Source organism: Molothrus aeneus, chromosome 5, assembly GCF_037042795.1.
Source record: "Molothrus aeneus isolate 106 chromosome 5, BPBGC_Maene_1.0, whole genome shotgun sequence".
Classification (NCBI taxonomy): domain Eukaryota; kingdom Metazoa; phylum Chordata; class Aves; order Passeriformes; family Icteridae; genus Molothrus; species Molothrus aeneus.
The window spans coordinates 31,928,790-31,955,145 of NC_089650.1; the positions used below are offsets into that span (position 1 = coordinate 31,928,790).

The window sequence follows — 26,356 nt, forward strand, 5'->3', positions numbered from 1 at the left end:
CAAAACAAAGCAACAGCAAAAATAAACCCTTAAACCCCCAAGTAACAGCTCCTGCAGAGTCCCTTTGGAACAACTTGTACACAACCCTGCAGTGCAGTTCAGTCCTGATGAGAAAGTGAGGTGTGGCACACTTTGCTTTTTGCATGGATAGGCAGAGTCATGGCCAGACCCAATGCTGATGTAACTTAGCATTGTTCAGTTAACTTCAAAGGAGTTATCCCAACATGACTAAAATATCCCATCCCTTCAGCTTTGTAACCTAGTAAGGACTTTAATCCATGTTTACAAGGAATTCCTTGTAACGCAACCTTTAGCAGCTTAGCTCCAGCAGCAGCTTACACATCAGGTACAATAGTAAGGACTTGCTTGTTTTCTGAATACAGATTCATTAATAAAAGGAATGTATATATTACGTAATTTATGTCTCAGTTCTGATGTTATGATTTAATTTGATGTTATTAAATGAGTGTTAAACTTTCTGAAGTCAACTTTCCACTGCTCCTCTTGGAACATTCAGTATGATTAAATGAAATAACAATTACTTGAAACCCTAGCTTGTCAAAGTGCAGTTTTAGCAAAATGATAAAGAGGGTATTTGAACAAAAGGAACAAGTTTAAATAGATAACAGTGGATTTGAAGCACTAAATATGCATGACCTAAATTTTCTGTGTATTTAATACCCCTCATGATTGGAGGTCAGAAGTATTATTTCAACCCATCACAAAGCTCCCAGTAAGAAACAGATGTAAATAAAGAAGTTCACAGTCTTTTCCTGACTCATTGTTACTCACCAGATATCTCCTCTAGGCACTGTTTGGCAGTCTTACTAAATGACAAATCCATCTTAGTAGGACTGGTACAGGAGTCAGCAGGTGGTAAAGAGGTACTGTCATTTTCTGAGAGAGTTCTGAAATGAAGCAAGAAGATTGATTATTATTATTTGTCATTCATGTTCATGGAAGAAAGTGCTACTTACAGCTCCATCTAGAATCATATCACTATAGGGTGAAAATATAATTTTTGTCACATTCTTATGCTAGCTTAAAGTCCAGATACACAAATATACAAGCAACTAGGCTTGCTCTCTCTCTCTCTCTCTGCAGAAACAAGTTGTAGTTAATTCTGTGAGATTTTAAGCCTTTTTTTCCCTCACTTTTTTTCTGAAGGATTTGTCAACCAGATCTAATCAGAATTCATTTACATTGGTTAAGTCACATCCCTGCACACACATAAAGGAAATAAAAACTTGTAATTGATGAAATATTAAATGAGAAAGGCCATGTGGGAAAAAGCTTATGCAAGGCTGGATGGAAATTTGGCCCAGATATTTAAATCTATGTGCAGTTTCTTTTGATAATGCCCCTTATAAGACCCTGGGGAATGGGATAATACAAGTTTTCCAATTAACTTTCTACTAAATAGCTCATATTTGCTTTGAGGGTATATTTCTGTGAAAATCAATGATAAATTATCATGGTAACCCCTCACTGAATACAGTTACTTTCTGTTATATGAAAGTAAATAGCAAGAAATACATGAGCATACTGATTATAATAAAAAATATCTCACACACTTATTGCCTCTTCTTACAGAACAGCTGTAGAATCTACTTTGCCCCGGAACTGCTGAACACTGATGTCATTAAACAGCAACATGTGTATACAGTAAAAGAACACATCTAAAAATATAATAGCCAGTTTTTGAAATAAAATTTTAAAAGATCTTCACTTAGAGCTTGAGCTCTTCCAGCTTTTCTGACATGAATAGCAGTCACCCTTCTGATTTATTGAAAGACAAGTGAAATATTTATATCTTAATTTTAAAGTGTGACATTTTTAGTTCTATTTTCAAAATTCAGCATAAAGTGTTTCCAATGACCAACTAAACTTAAAAGAGAAACATTTAACTGTGTGATGTATCTGTATTTTATAAATAAAACTCATAAAAAGTGACTTACCTCAAAATAATTTCATAACAACTTATTTTATGAAATAAATTTCTAGTTAATATTTTCTTTACATTTACTGAATGAATTTTTTCAGTAATTCATAACAATAGATGAGGAAACAGACATCTGCACAAAGAGCAGCACAAGTACTGACATGGTGGAATCTATTGATTAGAATCATCCAGCTCAGAAACAGAAATATAAATTATGCCTGATCAGATGCAATGTTTTCTTACCAATTTCTGTACTTTTGAGATGTTGTAAACAGAGAACTGCTCTATAAAAACTACTTTTGGTTGTTGTCTGTCACACACTACTGGAAACACAAGCTCAGTACATGTTGCAAGGTTAGCTATGTCCTGCCAACCTTGAATGTAGTTTTACATTTGATGCTTGAGAGGAGAGTCTCTTAAGTAAAAAAAAGAGCTCACTCTGTCCCTCTGCAGGGAATACACTCTGAAACTCCACAGTCCTGCTTGCTTTCCCAAAGGGCTTTGAATCATTAAAATTTTAATTGTCTGAGGAAACAACAGAAATCTCATGGAGGACTATGGATTTTGCAGCAGCCTAGGTTCTGCTTGCTTGAGACAACAGGTTATTTGTTGATGTAGGATTTTGGGGCTCTTGGGGAACAAGAAGTACCCAGGTACACAATAGGTACCTAAAACTTCAAGTTGCATTGCTGTGGGTCCATTGTGGGTTGTGATACATTGGACCAAGAATATAAATGCCTCTTCTAATTTTTATAAAAAGTGGGAAATTAAATTGTGAGGTTTGTCTTCTATACTTCTGGCTTTAATGTCTTTCAGTGGGATGCATTAATCCTATGAACAACTCAAGTGATTGCTGCAGGACTGGAGATTAAACTCAAAGCAAGTAAACAGCAAATTAAGTGATCTTCTCATTTGCCTTGCACACTGGCCTAAATGAATTATCCTCTATTCTCTACCTACTCACAGCCCACTGCCTTAAAGAGAATGAAATTCTTACATCTCTCTTGATATCAGAAAAAGGGAAAAGTATTTCAGTTTGGTCAAAGCCAGTCCAATGATATTTCTTCCAGTGCTGTGCATCTACAGTGGAGGTTAATTTAGGCAACCTTCATGAAAACAGGACAATCTGTTTCTATTTCAATCATGGCAATCAAAGAATATCTTTTTCTCCAACCCACTGAGTTACATGCTACCTATTTGTAAGAGTATCAAACTCACTTAATGGGACAAATCCTTCTTTCAGTCAGACCTGCACAAGCTTATTCATTCTGATTAAAATGAGCCTGTACAGGGTAATTAAGAACAGAGTTTAAAACACTACTTAAAAAATGGTCTCTAACACAGTAATTTCCTGTCTCTAAAAAAATAGCAAATCTTAGATAAACATAGATAACATCAAAGATTTGTTTGCTTTTTAGTTGACATTCCAAAAGATATCAGATAAAAATGATGGCATTTTTCCAACAGCTCCCTGAGTTGAAGCTGTCTTGAATGTGTATCACTGTCAGTGTAACAGACTGGCAGGACCACATCTGCAATATGAGCAGTTCGATCACCCATGTTCAAGAACTGTGAGTTAAATTGGGAACAGATGCAAGGAAGGGCTACTAGGATGCTCATGGGGAAGAATAAACCCTTCTGGAAAAAAAAAAAAACAAAAACAAAACAAAACAAAAAAACAAAAAACCAACAAACACAAAACCAGAAAGAGCTGATTTGGTTTAGCCTCACAAAAGAGAAGGAAGGCAATGGGATTATTCTCTCACATATTTAAAAAGAGCAATCAAAGAGAAGGAAAACATCTTTTTTAGTCAAAGGACTGAATTAATCAAATATGTGTTTATAATGATTTCTTCACTTATTATGCTTCTTCCCATCTCCTCAACTAACACCTCTACAATGGAAACTTTTCTTGCACACATTACTTGAAAATCTATAATGGAAAAATGGGAGGATGTGTCTAAAGACCATGTATTTGTTACAACTAAAACTGGTGAGTGGCAATCTTTAGCACTACCTATGACTGCAAAACTTTGGGAGTGACTGTTGCTTTATTTTCACAGCAGCAATGCAAATAACAGGAATCAATAAAGCACTGCAGTATGACTTCGAGTCCTCACTTTATTGAAGAAAGTATGTTTAGCAGTATAATCTGTTATTAACAAACACAATAAACTGACAGAATGGTTTTTTCTGTAAACTTAGTTTCAACTCCACAATCAGTGACACAGAAGTAGCTTCTGGTCATTAAAACAGGATATCAATATGGCTTCAAGAAAACCTGCGCATGTTATAATTGCAGGATCCTTGAAGAGTAATATAATTTTTTCCCTTAGCCTGTATAAAAACATCCTGAACAGGCATCTGGAATTGAATGTCACTGTACTTCCAGAGATACAACCAGATATATCCTCCTTTCCATCTGTAACTGCTCTGAACCTCCTGCTCACCTTGAGACTATGGCCTAGTAAAACAATTGCGTTGATCACCATGTAGTAAAGGAGTTGGGAAGAAAGTTTTAGTAACCAGTAACATGTTTATTTATTACACTGATATATCCTTTTTCTGCCCTATCTGTTGAATACTTTTGTCCTTACAGTATCATAAAGTAATTGAGATCAGAAAGATGTTCTAGGTGCTGTCTGGTCCAATGACTTTCTTAAAGAGGGTCTGGTCACATTAAGTTGCTCAGAGCCTTGATTTGTTGAAGCCTGGACATGCCCAAGGACAGAGATTCCGTAACTTTGTTCCACAGCCTGCACCAAGTGTTTCACCACCTCAAACTAAACCCATATTTTTTTAACTTTCAATCAGCACCTCCGCTGTTTTAACTTGCATCTTTTACCTCTTATCCTTTCACCCTGCATTTCAGAGAAGAGTCTGGCAATATCTTCACTACATCAACATATTAGGTAGCTGAAGTTGGCAGTTTGTTACTCTGCAGGGACAAAAGAAGTGCCAAACTGGTATTTTTTAGTCCAGCACTGAAAGAATATCTCTGCAAGACTGCAATTCAGACACTGCTGAAACATCTTCCAGATGTTGCTATCATCAAACAGAAACTTAGCTGAAAAATGGAAATTTAAGCAATGCACGACATAGAAGTGTAGCTCGGGATGATGAGTGGTCAGCTAATTCTCTGCAGCAATTTCTATACTTTCAGCATTTTGGGCAGTAAGCAATTCCTGAGCAACGTAGGCCCTGGGATTTGAGAGCTTTAGATTCTGTATCTCGGCCATGGGAAAGAGACTTACTAATCCCCTCCAGTGGTTACTGCAGGAGTTAATAAAATAAAGCTCATGTGCAGTACCCGTATCCAGTTACAGCCCAATGTTCTTCTACTGAAATTCAGCAGGATTTCTTTTTTTGTCATTAATGTACCTTTTTCCTCCTATTTGCACTGTAGCCTAGTAAGTGCTAAACTTCTGTTTACTCTTCTGTGCTTGAAATTTAAGCACTACTAGGAAGACAGCTAAATTCTAAGGCCAATTTCAAAACAAGTTTAAGATCTTGGGAAAATGGTACAATTTCCAGTCTCCTACAATTCTGTCTTAAGTAAAAGAATGTGCAATTTTAAGTAGCAGCTGGTGTACTTCAAACAATTATACAGTCTCTTAAACCATCCTACTGTATCTGTCTTATCAAGCTTTCTGGCAAATAAATTACATCTTCTTCAGTCTTACATCAGTGGGACACTGCAGTCAGCTTCAGACGGGACACACCAGGGACTATAAATAGTATGTTCACAGCCACTCTTGAAAATAAAGCATCACTTTCTGGCAGAATGGAAGAATTTAAGTGATGCCTGTTTAGATGATCTCAAACACAACTCTGACTGTTGCTGTTAATCTTTGAAGAGAAATTTTAATCCCATATGAATTTTGATGTCAGGTGTTTAGGAGGAATAAAAATACCATGTGATATCAGATAGGGCAAAGCACCAAGACTGCAAAGCTGAATAGTGCAATATCCCACTTGAGAACCTCCCACTAAAACAGTCCATTAATAAAAATATAGACTTCTTGAAAACATGACTATTAATAACTGTTATAGGTTTGCATTACTTACTTAAGGAAAATACACGGCATTCTCAAAAAAACTCCTTGGAATACCTAATTTTCCTCACAGTAATCTACAGTAACATCCTCTTGGTTAACAAAAAATATTTCAAAATACATGGTATTCACAGGTATCAGCAACAAATCATGAAACGACTAGCTTACTTATGCTTGTGCTAATGGCCTAAATAGATGACACAAGTATATTACAAGATTCTGCAGAACTCTGGATAACTCTGTATTTTTACTAAATTTTATTGAAATTTTTTACAAAGACTGAAGTTCAAACTCACAGAGCCTAGATATTCCTTGTAGCTGGGTAAAAAACCCCTGTTAGTCTAAATGGTAATCATTGTTTACTAACTTATATAAAGCTATTAGAACGCACACCTGAAAATTCTGTGTATTAATGGTGGTGTCTGCTTTAAAAGCAATTATGTTGAAGAACAAAGAATGTAAGTATAGTGCTCCAGCTCTTGCTCCTTTCCACTTACCATATATCCACAGAAATAAATATGCCGACTTTGAAAATTTGAGTATTTTATCTTTGGTAATATTTATATTTTTCTATTAAATCATTGTGTGGTACTATGAACTCCTCAAGATTTTAAAGAAATTTAGTTACTGTGTATTTTTAGTGAGATTCTGCACTCAGAGAGATACATATTGAAGCAACTTCATCAAAGTCTGTCTTTTGCTCTGAGTTTATGGCATTTTGAGATCAGAAACTGGCTCTGAGAATTTTATTTTCATGCGAGATTCAACTTCAAATACTCCTTTGCTGTTTGTTTGAAGCAAAGAGACAATTATTAATAAGAAATATTACTGGAAGATGCATGCTTCTATCACCCTTTAATATTCAAAATATGCCCTGCTTCAAGGCAAAGCTTAAAACAAAACTAAGACATCTCCATCATGCAATGAAATGGCATCAATATGTAGCAAAATAGCCATTGAGCAGCATACACATCTGAAGGCAAAGCATAGCTCCTTTTTCTCTCTCCTTGTCCATGCACCCTAACACATATGTAGGCTGTCCCATGAACCACCCTAGAAATCCTCTGTATCACTGAGGTTATTCCAGATTGTCACATGCATATTAAGTGTATCCAATGATACATAAAATTGAAACTCCAGAGGCTCCACTGCATAATAGAATAAATATAACCCATACTGAGCCTTTTCTTCCTCCCATATGATTTTCTGAATTTATCAGTCATCCACATTGGTTTTGAAGCTATGTTTAGTTGTGTGTAATGATTTATATACTTCCTCAGAGACTACTTCATCACCTCTTTAATCTTTAGCCAAGATTATCCAGAGTACTACTCACTAAGAAAAACTGGCAGTATATTTTGTTTAATAATGTATTTGTCATTTTATCAGATGTTAAATTTACCCACAACTGTAGCTAAAACCCTCCAACAGCTCACAACTGGAAACATTCAAATCAGCCTGTCAATCTTTCCACACATTTTCTGTCTCCTGAGTTGTACAACAATGAATCTCCCAGCTTCTCTTCCACTGCTCTATCATACAGCAAAATAAATTTGGAGAAATGTTGATACATTCAACTGTTCGTTCTTCTTTTTCAGAGCCTTGGCCCTCTGAAGAGTTACTATTGCCTGTAAAAATTTAACTGTCTGCAGGGAGTTTATCTACACCTATTTAATGTAGAAAACTAAACAGGAAAAGAACTGCAAACAGCAACTTTTTCTGTCTACACAAACTGTTGAAATATTTTTGAATGCTGGTAGAAGTTTGTATATGTTTTTTCTTCAAATATCCACCAGTAGTGTTACATATTCTGAAAACATCAGGAATTTATGTTATTTATGTTACGATCTTTTAAAAGAATGGTGAGTTCTAAGCAAATATTATCGAATATCAGCAAATAGATGATGAGGTTCTTTGAATGCAAACAAGAATATTCACACTAGAAACCTGACTCAGCCGTGACCTTTCAAAAGCAGCACAGAGAATGTACCACATAATCTGTATTTCTAATCAAAACATAGCAAATATTTGCAGTGGATTGCTTTTGTACAAGGTAAAGACTCAGAGTTCTTGTAAGAAATTGTTCATAGAGTAACATTAATTAAAAAATAATATTAGAAAAACATTGGCATGATGCTGCGACAGAAACTGGGGGATAACAGCATGATCCACCATTACTTTATCCATTTTAGCTCTCTTGCCTAATTGGAAGCACAAACTCCAATTTTCTCCATGATCTTACCTATAAATGAAAGGAGCTACCGTGGCAGTGTTGGGGTGGCTGTATTGCTGTTGCTGAGGGAGCTGGACTACACCATTTCCTGTGCCTTGGCCACTGCCTGCAGCCATTGAGGCGCTGACGGAGGATCCTGGAGTGAGAGCAGCACTTGGTTCTTTCCCTTCAGAAGAAGCAAGACCAGAGGAAGGAGAAGCCTTCTCACTAAGCTGAGATTTTGGTGTTGACTGGGACTGGTTTCCTTTTGTAGTCCTCAGTTTTTCAACCTCCTTACTCCCTGTGCATGCGGAGGAAGTGCTCTGCTTTGCTGTTGGCACCTTTGATCCAGGTTTTGGGATACCACTAGAAGACGAAATTAAACTTTCTTTCTTGGCTGCTGTTGTCTTGCTTCCCTTTGGGATTAAGCTTGCAATTTTTGAGCTCTTCTTTGTAGATGATTCAATGACCTGATCCTTCTCTTCCTTGACTGCTTTCTCAGTGCAAACTTTGTTTTTGTCCCTGTTCTTTTCCTCTTTGTCCTTTGGCTGTAGCAAAGACTTTTTATTGCTGAGATTTTTGCTGCCAGCTTTTGGAGGGGTTAACTTGGGTGATACTTTGGGACTGCTACTTGTGGAGCCGCCGCTGTTCACCCCACCACTTAAGACATCCATTTCACTACACTCTGAAAAGTTGTCATCCTCTCTCCCGCTGTCACTGGGTCCTGAGCTCAGTGACAAAGGAGGTCTCAGAGCAGTCCTAGCATTAACCAGCTTGAATTTTTCCAGCATAGATTTTTGTCCAGATGAAGGGGGCTTCACACCTTCAGAAGGGGGTGGCTTGAGCCTGTCTGAAGTAGGAGTAGGGGAGGTTGCAGGACTGGGCTGCTTCACAGACAGCATGGTAGAGGTCGCACTGTGTTTGACATTCATGGATTTGCTGCGCCAAGGCTTGCTGGCACTTGGAGAGGGTATGGCAGAGACCTGCTGCTGCCCGGTGCTGGTGGGATGCTGCACATTTCCATTCATGCCTGAAGAGGGGTGAGGGCCTTTTGGTGAATCTGCTTAAAAAACAGAAAAAAGCCATAGTGGAATAGTTACTCTCCCACCTCATAGTTACTCTCTCATCACCCTCTCTCATGCTTGAGGGTGATGTCATATTCCCTGGCATTTAAGACACATTTATATGTGATCTAAAATAAACATAATTTATATGTGCATGGAACATGAAGGATGCTAATATAATATGCCTTTCTTCCCTCCATTATCATGGTGTTTGATATTTCTACTATTCCAAGAAAGCCTCAGAAACACCTTCCTTACAACAATTTCATTATGCCAATCAAGCCTTCCAAGTTAAGATTTTATTTTTTAATCTTTTTATGTTTTATTTTTCCAATCACTTGTTCATAACAAAACACTGAAGGAAAAATAAAGAATGCTACAATTATGTCAGAAAACCAGACCTGGACAAAGAGGAGTCTGATGTTTAGTGAAAGCAAAATATGTGCTAGAAAGCTAAGGTTTTGGGCAAGAGGAGAAGGACTTAGTAATACTGAAATTAAATGCATAAAATCAATAGTCATAAAAGCGAAAAAGGCTGGTGACAATACATTTTTTAGTTTTAAGTACTGTTAACAATATTTAGCAGCTCACTGCCGGAACTTATCCCAGTACACTTTCAAAGGTAGGAAAAAAAATTATCAACAATTTCACCAGTGTCAGTACTTGAAAGTTACAGTGATACATCATGCGCATGGGAACAGCAATGATAGTTGGTTTGGCTCTGAACTCAGGCAGGCAAAGAAGGCTCTGCCACATTCACTACGTTTTCATCATCCATGAACTTCAGTGGATCTTTGGAATGAATGAGAACAAGGCCGTGCGGTGGTTTGACAGGAAATATGTTTTCTGGGATGCTGTGGTTAGGCCAATGGGTGCTCAGATTTTAATATTGGCACCTAATGTGGCCATTGGGACATTGGTTCCGCCTCTGATAACACGGGGTTAAAAGCAGGGGTCTCCCCTGAGAGGCTCTCTTGGGTTCCGGTCCGTGAATGGTTCAGAGCTCCCCTGCCCGGCTGCGGGCTGGGCGGGGCAGGGGCAGCCATGCGGCCGGGTGAGAGAGAGAGAGAGAGAGAGAGACACCGAGAGCCGTCGGGCAGCCCCCCCTGAGAGACACAGAGAGAGAGAGAGAGCTGGTGCCTGGGACTGTTACCGTGAAGCTTGATAAACATGGGCCTGTGCCGGCAGCACGGCTGGGAAGGAGAAGAAGGGGGGGGGGGGGGGGTGCAGCCGGACGCTTGTAGGAGCTTTTAACCCCTTTTTGGACAATGAAAACTTTACAGAACATTAACCTCTCCTAGAAGAGAGATAGAGTGGAAGATGAAGAAGGAAATGGGCAAGTGTGAGAGCGGCCTGGGCAAGTGAGAGATGTTGGAAGAATAGAGAAGAATCTTAGTGGGAAGAGATGATGGAGTGGCTTTTGCTGGACTCTTTTTGTACAGCCATGGACAGAACCATGTTCCTTGTGATACAGGGACTGCATTCTAGGGGGAGGCAATGCCTCAGGACCAAGAGGGTTTGGTGTGGGTACCCCTCGGGCCCAGGGAGTGAAAAATATGGGGGGGGTCAGATGTCCCAAAGTTGAGACTGTGCCTTTTTGGAGTGGGACGAAGCATCCTTAAAAGTCGACCCTAGAAGCAACCCTGGTCCGTGTTCAGTGGTGAGAGCGCTGGACATGAAAGGAAGAGGTCACCATTGGCACAAGAAGGACTCCTTCTCCTCTTGATGAACTGAGGATTGAGTATTCTGAAGGGTGGTGCCGGACCAAGAGTCGATGATTTGGGGGATGTATTGTATTGGGAATTTGGTGGGGAGGAGGAGGAGATGTATTTGTGAAGTTTTCATTTTCCTTGTGTGTTTCTTTTTTTTTCCTTTCCCTTGTAGTTTAGTTAATAATTTTTTTTTCCTAAGTGGGAGCCTGCTTTGCTTATTCCTGGTCACATCTCACAGCAGAAACCAGGGAGAGAGTATTCTCCTGGGGGCACTGGCATTGTGCCAGTGTCAAACCATGACAGGCCCCTTCTGCAATAATCAAACTATGCCAATTAATAGCTGTGATTTTTGTCATCTAGCCTTATTAACCGAAACAGAGCAATGCATGAAAGGGTTAAGCTCTTCTGTATGAAGTTCAGATTCCCAAGACATATCTGAGTATATAAACACCATCACCCTGAAACACCAGAGAAATGAAGCAGTAATAGCAATCAAATCATGTGGTACACAGCTATTTCAGCAGCTGACATATGCTCTTTTAGTGGATGCATCTTGCCGTGACATTCAGTATTAGGACTGCTGGGGAATTAGATGTAAGCTGGTCTACAGTATATTGAATTCTGTACTACAAAAAGCCCATGAAACATACAATTCAAATATAGTTTGTGTAATGACAAAAAAAGTGCTTGATGCTTTGCATATACACATAGTATGTGATACCTTGGGGCACCCCTGTCTGAATAATATCGTAGGTGAGAATGCTGAGGACAGTTGCCCCTTCAGAACAGAGTATGAAGTTATGCATTGCTTTCATTTTTGCAGTCTCAGCCCTAAACCTCAAGTAAAGATTCAACTACCCATCTGGAAGTCTGAAATCTGCTAATATATTCAGGAAAGGCAGAATTTTAAGAATACTGAAAGTTAAGCTGTTTTTCCTTTAACAAAGAGAATGAAAACATAGCAAAATTTACTGGTCTGAATAGCATTAAGAAGTTCTAGTTGAAAAATATTAAAAAATAGACTGAATAAAAGTAATATGACAACAAGTAAAATTTCTACTTGCTTAATTCTATTAGTAACTAGTTCCACTAAGCAAACCACCTCCACCTTAATTGATGCTATATAATTCCATCTGCCCAGCTATTTTTTTGTGTGAATCTCAGCCTGGTATGCAGATGCCACAGTGCTACATGGGTGACAAAGATGATGAAGGGTGTGGAACACCTCTCCTTCAAGTATAGGCTGGGAGAGTTGAGCCAATTTAGCCTTCAGAAAAGATGACTGGGAGGGGACCTCACCAATGTATACAAGTGTCTAGAGGGAGGGTGTGAAGTCTGGCTTTTCTCAGTCTTGTCTCTCACAATCAGGTAAGAGACAACAGGAAGACCCTGATGCACAGGAAGTTCCACCCGAATATGGGGAAGAACTACTTTACTGTGTGGGTGACTGAGAACTGCAACAGATTGCCCAGAGAGGTTATAAAGTCCCCATCACTGGAGATACTAAAAACCATGTGGATGAACTCATGTTCAGTGTGTTATGAGATGACCTTGCTTGAGCAGGGGGGTTGGACCAGATGACCCACTGTGGTCCCTTCCAACCTGGCACATTCTGTGATTCTGTAGATGAGCTCATTCCACCTTCACAAAAGGTTTCATGCAGCTCTGCCAAGTCCTGCTCTAAGCAAGGAAACTTTTACAGGTAAAGCTTGCTTCAGAGTATTTTTTGTGACAGGCTTACTTACAGCCAATTTCCCAAGCTCCAGCTTGCACCATGGAGCACCTTTGGTAGGCAGCTGCTATAGCTGATCCCTTGGGACCAAGGCAGGAATTATGGCTGGGCCCCTGCTCTCATCTAGTGAGCCTCAGATGCTGTAAGAGAGCCTGGGGCCAACCACAGCTGTTGGAAATTACTGCAGCCCTCAGGTTTTCTTTTTTTAAAATTTAATTTATACCAGGAGTCAGCCACAGGGCTGATAGCTCAAAAGTGGGTGTGTACTTGCCTACATCTTGCCTTGCACTAAGCTAGCCCTAAATACACGGGAGGATTGGAGTCTTAAGCTATACCAATAGTTTTGCAGAAGAACAATTCACCATAAGAATCTGCAAAGCTAATGCAGAATACATGTAACAATCTGTGAACAGCGTGATGCCACTATGTTCTGTTGTATTAGTTATGTTACATATTTATGGCTTCAGCCTATTAGTTTTACTACCAAAAAAAAAAAAAAAAAAGTGTTCTGATTAAAAAGAAGAATGCCTGCCTTGCCATATTTCAGCTGTATAATATTGAACTCATTGAGGGAAAAATGTAAAAAGAAGAATATTTACTGTTTTGACAGCAGCTTGTTCTGCTACATATATAACAAAAAAATACAGGTTCCTGGACTGTATTTATTTGATCCCTATGTCACAAACCATAAACAGCAATAAAAAATTTCAGAGAATTTTAGCGTGTCATTAATCTTCAGTTTAAAGGGCAACTTTAATATTTCTGCAAGGAATGTGAACTGCATGCCCTCAAGAAATATTGACAACCTGTCTGTATGTTTAAAGATGTGGAATTAAAAGATCTATTCTGTCCCCACCTCCAGCACAAATGCATTACTTGAAGCTGCACACAATTAACTGCTTTCTGTGTGTTCAATTGGGCTTGGCTTTAGCTGCTCATTACATGAAACCTGTCCCCACCTTGTGGTGATTTTGAGACAGAGTGAACCCAACCTATGAAAAGGATTTGATATTTCTGTATACTAAATTTTACAAGTCTGTCTTCTGTTTTGGGCTTAACCCCTTATTTCTGAGATGCATAGTCAGATTCTAGTGAAAACAGTTTTGCATTCTGCTTGAGAACTCAGTGCTTCAGAGCACAACCTCCACTGTAAAACCACAGCAGAAACACAACACTCTCAGGTATTTAATGCAAAAAGAGAAACTTCAATCATAACACAGCAAGACCATGATGACTGAATGGACATTTTCAAATCCACTTTTCATAGGCTGTTGAAAAAATAAAGGACATGTGAAGAGTTGCACTTGGGCCCAGTACATAACCAATCTCCTTTGTCTTCTCATCTGTGACCTTGACTGTGTTCTATGCTGCTGGAGAAGACAACCTCTTAACAACAGCTCCTCCACTGCAGCAAAATTACTCACGATAATCTAAATATTCTGTTGCAGGCAGGTGTCCAGATTATCCACTTTTAGCCAGTCACAATAAAAAAGGTTAGTAGAAAATGTGAGTTGCAAAGGGTTGCTATAAGAATGTTTGAGGGAATGGGAGGTCTATCTAGTGAGATTAAAAGAATTCAGCTTGTTCAACTCTCCCTTTGTAGCTGTCCATGAGGAAGTAGCTACCCCTTATCAGCACAAGAGGAGAACAGCACCAGGAATAACTGGAAAAATAGGGGCACCAGAAGAAACATACACAAACTAGCCATAGATGTACATACTGGCCAGAGATGAACAATTTGCATCAGCATCATCACACCATAGAGCTCCAGGACAGAGTTTCTCACAGTTCATATGGGCAAAATAACCAAATACCGTTAAAACTGAGTTTGGAGAAAACAGAAACACCATCTTATATCACTAAATTATATTGAGAAGCTGGATATACAACTCCATGACATAGAGACCTTCATCAGTGTTCCAATACACTGTTTCTAAGATCTAAGGGATAAAGATTTGTTTTAAAAATGTGTGAATTAGAACATTATTTCTTTGCTGTACTCAAAACGTACTGGTTTTTTACCTTATTAGCAATCTGAGTAATTATTAAAACAGTTTAATTTTCCTCATTTTATTTTTTACTTTATGTTATTAAATCAGAGGCAGACAAATCTGACATGTCTGAAAAGCATGCATGTTCTTTGATCTGTAAGCTGCAAAGTCCAGCATAAAAAAAGAAGAAAAAAAAAGCATTGCACTAAAGCTCCACAAACAAGTTTCAGCTAATGGCTTGTTTAATGTCCTGGTGCATTCTGTGTTTCAGACCTAACCAGATCTACACACAGTTACCTGTGTCACACAATGGATCAGGACTGTTAGTGAATGCTGTTCTGCTTCATAAAGAGCAAACCTGCATTTGCCCAGGGGAGCCAGGTTTCTTACTGAGTGAACTACTCCCTAAGCAACGTTCTAAGGAGATCATATCAATGAGAGACTAAATAATGGAATACTAAATAAGATTAGTATTTAGTATTATATCACTTCTTTTGGATCACCTTCAGGTCTCCTTTAACTCTGTGACTACATATCCATTCCCCACTGTGAATGAGGGACCGTGTTACGCAGGAATGGATTACAAGTACTACCTATAACTGGATTAAAAGAAAAAATCTTATGCTTTATGTATTTTCTGAGGTCTCCTTATTGCACATAGAGGAAGGTGTAGAGCAGGGAACAGAACAACAGTGGTCTGTCCTTGAACAGGTTTGATGGTCCCAATATCTAACAGCTATTTAATTAGCACAAGTCATCTGTTTTAGAAATTAGGGTATATGGATTGTGCATGTATTCAAAAACAACTGGTAAAGTGATCTTGCTCCAAGCATCTGCATCAGAAGTAAAAATTAAATATAAGGTTTATTTCTGACGTACTGTAGGGAAACAAGCAGTTTCTTATTGTATGGTAGCACTATTTTTTAAAAAGATGGGTTTTATATTATTTTATATTATTACTATTGTAAAGGTTGAAGTTTGTTTCTAAACAAATTCTTCAAAAATCTCAAGTTATAGAACATCCTAAAATACTTTAAAAATATCAAAAAAGTACCTGGAAATCTCATAGTAATATTCAAAAATTAGTCACTATAGTAACTAAGTTTAAAATATAGCATGGTATGGTTGTTTTCCTATTTAGGAAAAGTAGAGCACAGCACACTCAAATACAAGTTCTTCTGTTCTTTCAGGATATTATGAAAGAATTTCACTTTGCTACCCTTGCATTCACAGCAGTCATTTTCTCTAATGAACTTATGCTTTATACCCTAAAACAAACTTGTATTTATCTTTGATTATCATGTAAAATTAATTTTTCTTCATCTATTCTGCTGTTTTGATAGAAAAAAAAAACACATGGAAACATATCAAATACAGTAGTCTGTAGATAGGCAGCATTACTTTTTCTATTCTCTGTAAAATTAATTGATTTACTTTACAAAAAAAGCCACTCCTTATCCTCTTGCAAGTGGTGACTTCAGTAAAAACCTCATCGAGGTTCTCATTCTCTGCTGTAAAAAATGGGGAAGTAAAGAAATACATCATGCAAAAAGTCACATACATGTACAATGCAATGCAAGTCTTAGCAGTCAAAAGACAGTTTCCAAGTAATGAGCTAAGAATATTATTATGTACATTCATGTCTCACCTTGAATCATTTCATTCTCACATATTTCAGTAGCAAACATGTCAACATTATGAAGAAATTCGAAAACCTAAACTGCTATACATACCTTCACTCAAGTAGCCACATCTCCTGCTTCATAACTTCACTATCGTATTTGTGAATTATACAGTGTGCGCTCAGTTTTCACACTGATCTTTTTCTAGTTTTAGATTGGATGTCTTGACACAAACAACTCCTTGATAAAATTAAACCCACTACAGAACTACGTGAGACATTCTATCCTGATAGTAAAAATAAAGGAATAACTATTGAAAGGATGGTTTTATATCTTCAGATACAGCTAGGGGCAAAGCATGGTCATCAGAGTTTTGTAAAAAAAATCTGGATAGCTGCCTGTTGCTTGGATGAAGAACATTCATTGCATACTTGTTCCTCCCACAGACCCCAAGGATGCAAACGGGTACTATGTATATTGTATCATTTTCAACTCGGTTCTAACCCAGAGATATGAATAAAATGCTGTTCATTACACAAAGGGAAAAAGAAGGGGAGGAAGGGGATGGATTAGTTACACAACTCAGAAAGCTGCATTTCTGCATTATTCTTTTTGAGATAAAGCCTGAAGAGGCACATTTTCCAGGAAAACAGGGTGAGAGAAACGGAAAGACCCAGGGTGCTCAGCTCATTGTCGCAATGGCTGCTCCAAATCCCTGCAAAATTTCATTTCACTTGCAATCCTTTAGTCAGTATTACACACACACTAGGTCAGGTTCTGAAAGAAAAGATACATGTAACATTCTGATGCAAATATAATGTTCTGATTCTTCTCCATTAGAGGCTAAAGTGCCAAGTCCCCTGAAAATGATGGCAGTACTCCTTTGGGTAAGAGAAGACTTTTATATAGAATAAAATTACAGGCATCCAATACAGATTAACTTTTACTTTGTAAAAGTCACCCTGTGATATTTTCATCAAAAATTGATAAAATGTGATTAAAACATCTGGAAAGTTTTTGTATCTGAACTTAAATCCCAACCGAAGCAAAAGCCCTAATTCAGGCCCCAACTCCCATAGGTATTCCTTACCAAGTCTAAATACTACATTCTCTTCTTTGACCCTTGTGGAAGGTTCTTTTTTTTTTCCTTCTTGTGTGTAACAGAGAGTAAACTTAGTAACTTTAATCCCTTACCTTTTTCATTTCCGTTTGCATATTGTGGAGGCTTGTTTTTGTCAATGCTGTTAAAGCTCTGACTTCTCCGATTTAAATTGGAAGCTCCCTGGACTTTGGTACTGCTGCCTGCAGCTGGCACCCTTGAGGGTCCTGGAAGCCTGGAATGGTGACAAAATCAGTGAGGAATCAGTGAGAAATCTGTTAATTTTATGTAATACAACATATAGTGGAGACAGTGTGCAAATACCAGATCACAATTTCAAACCAACTAAACCCAAGGAATTCAGGAAACAACAACAAACAGGAGGATTCAAATTAGTTAGACTCCACAAATGAAAATTTAAACTTATCCTTATGCACACAAAAGGGAAAAAGATGCTTTCTAGAGTCACAAGACATGTAAGAAGATGCTTTGCATTTGCCATTAACATTGCTAAAACAGATTCACCCTAACAAATATTAAAGTGCAGTATCAACCTTTACTAATATGTCACTTTTGGAGAGGAAATATTAAAGAAATAGATTAAAAAGCACAGCAATACATAGTCAAGAAATATTTTGTATCTCATTAATTTTTCCACAGTTATGTTTAGCATAAAAGCTGACTTTTTGGTTACCTTCTTCAGTTATTTTTCAGAAGGCTGTTGACTAAAATACTTCCTCCTTACTATTTTAAATGAAAAATATTGTAAATACGTATTTTATCTAGATGATACAGATGCATTTATACCTTTTAGATAAAGTATATAATGTAGACGATACAGTTCATTTCTTAGTATTTGCTGCCACCATCTGAATCTTACTATGTGGCTATACTAAGGAAAAAAATGTAGATTCTTGTTGTTTCTGGCATGTGTAAGCCTGCATCTTTTTAGATCTGTTTTGTGCTGTAAGATTCCTTAACACATGCCTACTCTAAACTTTCTGAAGCACCTTTGTAGGCAAACCTACTCCTTTCTAGTTTTGTTATTTCTAACATAAAATTGATTGCTCAAATCAGTCATAGGATTTTGCCATAGAACAGCATCTCTCTTCTGCTTCTTGCTTATTGGAATGATTTTAATAATGGCAGTGCAAATTCTACCAGAATTATCAAATTCTGTTAGTTTCACATTATTATAAAAGAGCAGCATTAGAAGGAACGAAAACAAATCACATTACAAAAAATTACAAAGCATCGAATTTTTTCAAAACTTTTTTTGTTTGTTTAATACACTAGCATACAGAAATGTTCAAATAACTTAAATTTTCATTTGCAAACATTTGTAAACAACTCCATAGTCTCTTTACCAGTTTAAACCTCAGAGAGCTAATCCATTGGTTATTTTCATGGCTCGTTCTGGCTGCCAGCCTGTCCTGCTTGTCTCTGTGCCGAGCCCAGAGCAGACTGCCTCTGCTCTGCAGTGGTGCGCGTGCTAACCTTTGCCGTGACCTGTGAATTCAAGTGATCTTCTGTTCCCTGAGGAATGCACTAAAACAAACTTAAAAATCCATTTGCTCCTTCTCATTACCCTAATTTGACAGGCAGTAAGAGCTCTGAGACCGTTTGTCAGAGGTAATGACAAAAGCAATGAAAAGGCATGTGCAACACTAGAAACGCATCTGTTCTGTTAAAAAACAAAATAGTTCTGCATATATTCTGTATGCCAGAATTCAAGAACTTGCCACAATAAGCACATTATGCATGAGGTCATTTTCTCTGCAAAATTTCCAGTTTACCTCATCTGCTGACTTTCTTAATTGAATTCAGGTTTTAAATTGCTCTTGCAGAATCATGTTAAGCAGCTAAGGAAATGCAAAGAAGAGTATAACAAATAAGGGACAAGTCACATACCTCTGAACAGGCTTCGGAAACACTGCCACAGATTTAAAGTATTAGACAGTAAGACTGTTAACTTTGACAAGTTGAATGTGGACAAGACAGGAGCATCAGCAATAAGGAAAACGAAGACCTATAAATGCAGGTGCAAAGCAACTGGACCGTGGTATAGCTCATTTCAACTTATCACCAGCAACACACATTGTGTTAGTGTTCCATACTGCAGAACGCAATCTTTATTGGAGATTATGCAGCTTAGAGTTCATTGGTCACACCAATGAACTGTAATGCAAAGGTATAATTAATGAACACATTAATTATCCCCCCTCAAAAAAAACCAAAAAATGCTAGAAAAAAAGAGTAAGCTTTAGACCTCAGCTTCTTTCTTCTATAATCTGGCTTGTAGATTTTAGTGCTCATGGAAATGACAGACTAAAAGTACTGACAAAATCTGAAACAAATCAGTTCCTACACACAGCTCTGTCAAATTCACTGCCAAAAAAAAGCCTCTCATTCATGGGGACTGTGTGCAGGCTCTTCTTGATGGAGCAGAAGTCTTGGAAGTCATTCTTTTTTTCTGCTCTATTTTGCTTCTGTGTAAACTTGACTCTGTGAACTCAGACTTTCAGGGGGGTTAGCTATAAATGCAAAACATCTAGTAGGAACTGGGGTGGACTCCCAAACTTCTTTTCACTCATGACTAAAGTCAGGAATTGAGCCAGAAAGTACAGAGCACTAAAATCACCAACTAATCCCTCACATCCAATATTTTACATGCAGAATACAAAGATGCAGGATACATAACAACCAGAAATATTGCTAATATATAGTAGAAATCAGCCAATTGGCCAAAAGCCAACGAATACAAGGTTTTTCTGTGGCAAAGCTCATCATTCCAAAGCTTGCTCACATAACAAAAATGGCACATTGTTTAGTGTCTGCTTAAGTCCAAAGGATAAAATATCAATGGGCATATACTTGCTTGAGTATCACTAACAAGCAATAAATTAGAGATATTTAACTGACCTAGAAGCCTTTTTTTGACTGGTTGCAATTCCACTGTGATTAGACTGAGTTGCATATCTGGCTGTGAGACTGTATGAGAAGAAACAGAGAAATTGAATTAAAGAATTTCTTTGAATATGTATAGAAAGAACACACTTACCAGCAAATGATGAGTTAATGAATGCAAATTCAACATGGATAAAAAATGCAAATTAACTGGCAACAATATGATACAATGTAAACATGCAGATTTTTATGAGATGCAATGAACAGGTTATGAAATAATGGATATTGTTATAAAATGTCTCATTTGCTAGAAATTATCTTATCAATAGAAAAAGTGAGTAAATTTCCACAGTGACTGAATTCCTGAAGTATAGCTCAAATCACACAAAATGTGAACTTCAAAACATTGTGCTGCTTTTTTTTTCCCCCATGAAATGCACTAAGCACAAGTACACTCCTACTCGTCTCTCCAGCAACCTGACTGGATTCTCAGAGGGGCTCTTAAGAACACATTTGCTATACCAAATTCAATGTGGACTCAGAAAAAATCCCACTAAAGCAAGGTGACCCTCTGGACAGTAGAGCTATATGGAAGAAGCACCCTGTTGCAAATTTTATTACTATTGCAGCGCAGGTCATGTATGCAATGACCCAGGCAATGACGCAGAGGCTGCATTAAGGAAGTCCAGACATGTGCTTAGACTCACTGTGGAATTCATAGGAAAATGCACCTTTGTCTGTTAAGGCATCCAAGTAGCATTTCTGCAACAGAAAACATGCTATGCTACAGGGCTAAAAGCTCTATGTTTCTTCTGACACCCAACAACCTGGCATGATTAGATAGCAAATTATTTCCTCTAATCTTTTAGACATTTGCATAGGGGATATGTCAAATGCATGGCCAAGGTACAGCTTTCTGTCAGGTAATTTCGGTTTCACAGACAGGTGCGTCCTTTGGCATCCACACAGTCTAAGGCTGTAGAGAGGTGCCTAAGCCAGGTGCTATCACATCATCAAATTCCTTGAATTGTTAGGGAAGTCATGGACAACTGAGGAAGAAGAAACTCTGATAGTCACAGATTTCATTTGTTTCTCAGAGTTCTGTATCTTCCAGCAATTCTTCGGAGTAGCAGCAGAGACCACAGTGCTCCCGTCCCAGCTTTATAGACTAGCAGGACTTTTAAGAAGCACCTGGTGGTGTTGAGTCTACCAGAAGAGTGTTAAGCAATTTCTGACAGGCCACTGAAGAGCCAGACCTGAGTGTAAACCGGATGGGAGAAGCTGTCAGGTAAGAAAGGTCTTCCCTTCCTTAGCACTGGAGTGCTGAAAAGGGGTGAGAAGAAGGCACAAACCAAGGGACAATGTGAGACTGCAATGAGATGCAAGATTATTGCTACTTTACTAAATTAAACCCCAACAAAGGGCTTGAGCTGCCTCTGTTCCTGCCAATTAAAAATGGCACATTTACATATGACGTAATATATGTATTTGCATTTGAATATAAAAGTAAGGAGAATACTTCAGTCTTAAGTGGGCAGAAAGGAATCATTCAATATGTAAAAGCATCATTCAATTCTCTGACATATATCTTCAGAGTAACACTGAAAAATTGCTTTTTTATATGACCATAGCTTCTGTGGATATTATAATATATAATATCACTTAATATAATATATTACTTATAATAATACAAAAATAATTCCATAATAATCACACTTTATATATTTTTATCAATCTAGTTTTTAGTACATTGAATTATATTTCACTTACAGCTATATTTCTTAATAATGTCTGGACTTATGATGCAAATGTGACATAGGTTGTTTTACTGAATTTGCTACATTTGTGCCTGGCATAATAGTCCATCTTTTGATGAGATCTTTCTCTCATGTTTTTTTTTCCAACATACTTAAAATGAAGGAATCTAGAAATGAATTACTGGTTATCTGTGTTGACTAAAATAAGAGATTTGTGAGAAAAATTGTTGTCACATAAAACCTTTGTGCATTTATGCTGTAAAAGGTGGAATGATACACAGTACAATCAACACAGAATGTAAGATGGGAAAAAAGAGTGAGTAGGCTGCAGTGCCTTACATTTCTACCTCAAACAATACATTCAAGAGTAAACTAAAAGGTCAAAACCCCTAATCTCAGTGGTCTTAAAACTACCCCACATACTTTTAATAGCAATAAATACAAAAAATACCTATCTGATAATGCTTGCCAGAATGCTTCCCCTTCTGTGGCTGTTATTTGGGACTCTATCCACTAGCAAATTCATGAAATATTAGGCTATAGACTACTTTCAAACTTTCCAGACAGGCTTGACAGGAATTGATGAAAGTGTCAATGTCAGTAAAACATGGTTTGTAAAGCATGATTTCCGCCGTGACCGATTAAATTTATTTTCCAAAAGAATGTGACAAGAGAAAGGCAAAAAGAGAATTTAACTCATAAAGCAGCTGCATCAAGGTCTAATGACTTTAGGTTTTCCTTGTTAATTAGCTCTGGATGTGCTGAGCCCATGAAAGCTTTCCATGGATGCATGTCCCAGTTGCTGGCCCACTTTCATGGATGTGAACTGCGATGCTGTTTCAGACTAGACTTTAGTCTACCCACTCTTCTAAATGTATGAACAAATACTTATATACTGCCCTCTACCCTACCAGGTAATTGTCTGTGGGTAGTATCTGTCAGTCAGGAAAATAAACCCATTTTGCTTAAAACAGTTAATTTTAATGCTTAAAAATCCACACCATGATATAATAAGTGTGTGTCTGCAATAAAGCAGTAAATGGATCTTAACATATCAGACAGTGCCAGTTTAATGCTACAGCATTCAGCATAAGGAAGTATTTACTTGTCAGAGGGCTGGAAAGGGGGATTTTTAAGGCTTCTTGTTCTCAGCTGTTTACTACCATTTCTCAGGGTCTACAAGACCCTTTCCACTGTTATAATACTCATATCAGCAATCATCTACACCATGTACACAGGAGCAGAAATCATGTTTAACTCTCCTCTTCCAAATAACACATAGGGGAAGTGAAGTAAATGCTGTCCAAATCAGGTAAAATGGCATATAAGCATCCGAAATCTTAGAAATAATCTGGACTCTACAAAAATAATATGGACTCTGTCTTCCAGCAATATTTTGATTTACAAACCAGGGAAACAGTAGTCAACACAGCAGATATGAAATGGTGACAATTGGGAAATTTCATTTGCTGTGAGAAAATGGAATAAACATCCTGAGACTGCCCAGAAAGGCAGTTCAGCACAGAGGTAGCTGAGAAGAAAGAGCAGTGAAGGTGCTGAGCCCGAGGTGCTGATGGAGAACCCCAGGTGTGTATTGCGCTGAGTGGCTGCACTGTGCCAGGGCTCTGCACGGTGCCACATGGCTGTGCAGCACTCAGCTGCACTGGGGACCTGTGTACCATGCTCCATCAGGATGGGGAGCTGACAAGGGTCATTCATTTGCAGGCACGGCACAGTTATGGAAAGGTCCTAAAAGGCGCAGAGGAGACTAGGAAATCAATGTAGGCTACAATATTAAATGAGTTTATGTGGCACTTAGGGATAGGTTCTAGTGGTGGACTTGGCAGTACTGGTTAGCAGTTGGACCTGATGAACTTAGAGGTCTTTTCCAACCTTCCAACTTTTTCATTCTATGATTCTATGCAGAAAGATGGCAACAGATTTTTTGACACTGGACTAAACTACCAGAAGCTCTATTTTGTTGCCATACAATATGCCAGAAAAGAAGCAGACCCTTGAAAGTGGGTTAACACATAAAGCTGAACCATGAACCTTCCATAAACCTGAAAAGAGCATGAATCAAGCTAAAAATATTTTAACCTCTGTCTTCAAAAAGTAACCCATGCAGTGACACCCTGAATATCATATACTTTTTATTAAGTCCTCCAAAGGATCAATAGGATCATGTTACATCACACTGTCATTTTCCTATAATGTTAGAAGTCACACGGTGGTTCTAAAATGCCAGCTATGCACTATGTTGAAATTAGAAAAAGGGAAAGGGTTTTGCAGAACATAATCAAACTCTTTCTTCCTTACTGGCATACTTGAATTTTAATATGCTGTTGATCTTACAAAGTGCATTTAGTCTCTAGTCTGAATGCACTCCAGAGCTGTTCAAGACTTTTGTATTAGAACAATTCTCTGGAAAAGACTAGTTTAAAAAGAAAGCTTTTTTAATGTAAAAATTTGCCCAGAAGGTCTCAGTTGCCCTGTGCACCTATTTTTTAAATAGTTTTTGTCTTAAATAAGAAAAAAAATCTCTTTCTTTAATTTTTTGTATTTGCTTGCTCATCATCCTACTGGTTGAAAAGCACAAGAGATAACATTCTAAGGTATGCCTGACTCCAAATTCCAAGTGTGCCTGGAAAGATGCCACAGGGAACAAAAGTTACCAAGCCCTCATCCTACCAAACTGTTTGGGCAGGTAGAAGATGCCTGATTCCCCAAATGTATTTTCAAGGAACACTGAGGAAGAAACCAAAAAACCTTGATTTTCTGTACAAACAATATTTTTCAGAGATTTCTTTTCCCTTTTTTAGTCCAGCCTTGGTGAATTAATATATGGCCATCTCCACATGTATGTATCTATATAACTACATATATCTATACCTTTACCAATTTGTTTTTTTATAAATAAATGAACATTTAACATTTATATACATGTTATTTATGAACGTGTATTTTATAGATAGAGGTATATTATCTACAGATAGAGGTAAATATAAAAATAAATATAAATAGAGAAATATAAATATAGAGATAAATATTGTATATTCAACAAATAAATACACTTTTTTTTTTCATTCACAAGAGGAAATGTCTGTGGCTCAGGCAGTTCTAGCTCATACCCTGTCATCTGTTCTAAATTATTTGGACATTTCTCCTTTCCGCTCTTTGAACTTCTGGCATCTTGTTCAAGCAGTCTGTCTCCAAATGATTCATGCTTGAAGGTACAAGCAAAATTATGTTTTCAATATTTTCCTATTGTTCACAACTCATAAACCAAAATGCAGATAACCCAGTTTTGCATCAATATTTATGTTCCTGCAGAATACAGAGCCTTTTAATAAGAATGAATAAACAGTGACCATAGCTTTTCTGCTGCGGTCCCAGTATTGTAGTATAGGTATTTTGTGTAATTTAATGAAGGAGTACATGAACCACAACATTAAAGAAACAAAATGGATCTTTAGCAGTAACTGTGTGTTGTGGTTTAGGACACTGTGCTACTTCACTACTGTGCTTAATCCTAACCTGTAGCACACCTAAAATGCCATCTTTTAAACCTCATTATTTTTCTCTGAACAAATTAGACAAGTGGATTACTGTGTGCTGCCAGAACTAGGATTAGGCCCTTAGGGACCAACTGTACCATTTTATGACCTTATCTCCATACCATTTATGATCTTATACTAGAACAGAATTATATCAGAGTATCTGCACAGAATCATATGCCACCATTCTACTTCACAGTTTGATACAATAAAACTGTAATAAAGTTTTTTCCTAGAGGAAATGGAAATGGAGATGACAGAAATGCTGATGCTTTTACTTCTTCAAATCTATTCTAATTATCTCTTGAATCTTTGCACAGATTTCCAGAAAGTCCACATTCATAACACATCCCAATGTATGGCTGGGATTGCTATAAACCTGCATCAGTCAAAAAATTATCACATGGTTAACTGTTTCTATTGACAGTAGTAAAATACATTTGTAAGCATTTTGTTCAGTCTCCCCATTGACTCTAAAATGGCCAAGAGCTTTGTAATATAAAGAAAATACAAAAGATTCTAGCAGTAGTTCAGCTATTTTTCCTTAAGTATTTTCAAAACACAAATAAATTCTTGTAATTCTGGTGAATTCCAAATATAAAAAACCTTTTTTTCCACTTCTATTTAATCTATTTTCCACAGGCAATGACTGCCAAACAGCGCTGCCTAGGCTTCTTTGGAATTTATATGGATTTTTATTTTGGAG

General features: G+C 37.6%; 1 protein-coding gene across 1 annotated transcript in view; it reads right to left on the minus strand.

Annotated features, from left to right (window-relative positions):
* The window catches only part of NAV3 (neuron navigator 3), a 381,620-nt gene that overhangs the window by 120,619 nt on the left and 234,645 nt on the right, over window positions 1-26,356 (minus strand). Inside the window, exons 6-8 of the mRNA XM_066549922.1 lie at window positions 17,525-17,664; window positions 8,240-9,269; window positions 793-908 (exon numbers count right to left, since the gene is read on the minus strand). Of these exons, the coding sequence (XP_066406019.1) occupies window positions 793-908; window positions 8,240-9,269; window positions 17,525-17,664 (1,286 nt within the window). The remainder of the gene's footprint in view (window positions 1-792; window positions 909-8,239; window positions 9,270-17,524; window positions 17,665-26,356) is intronic.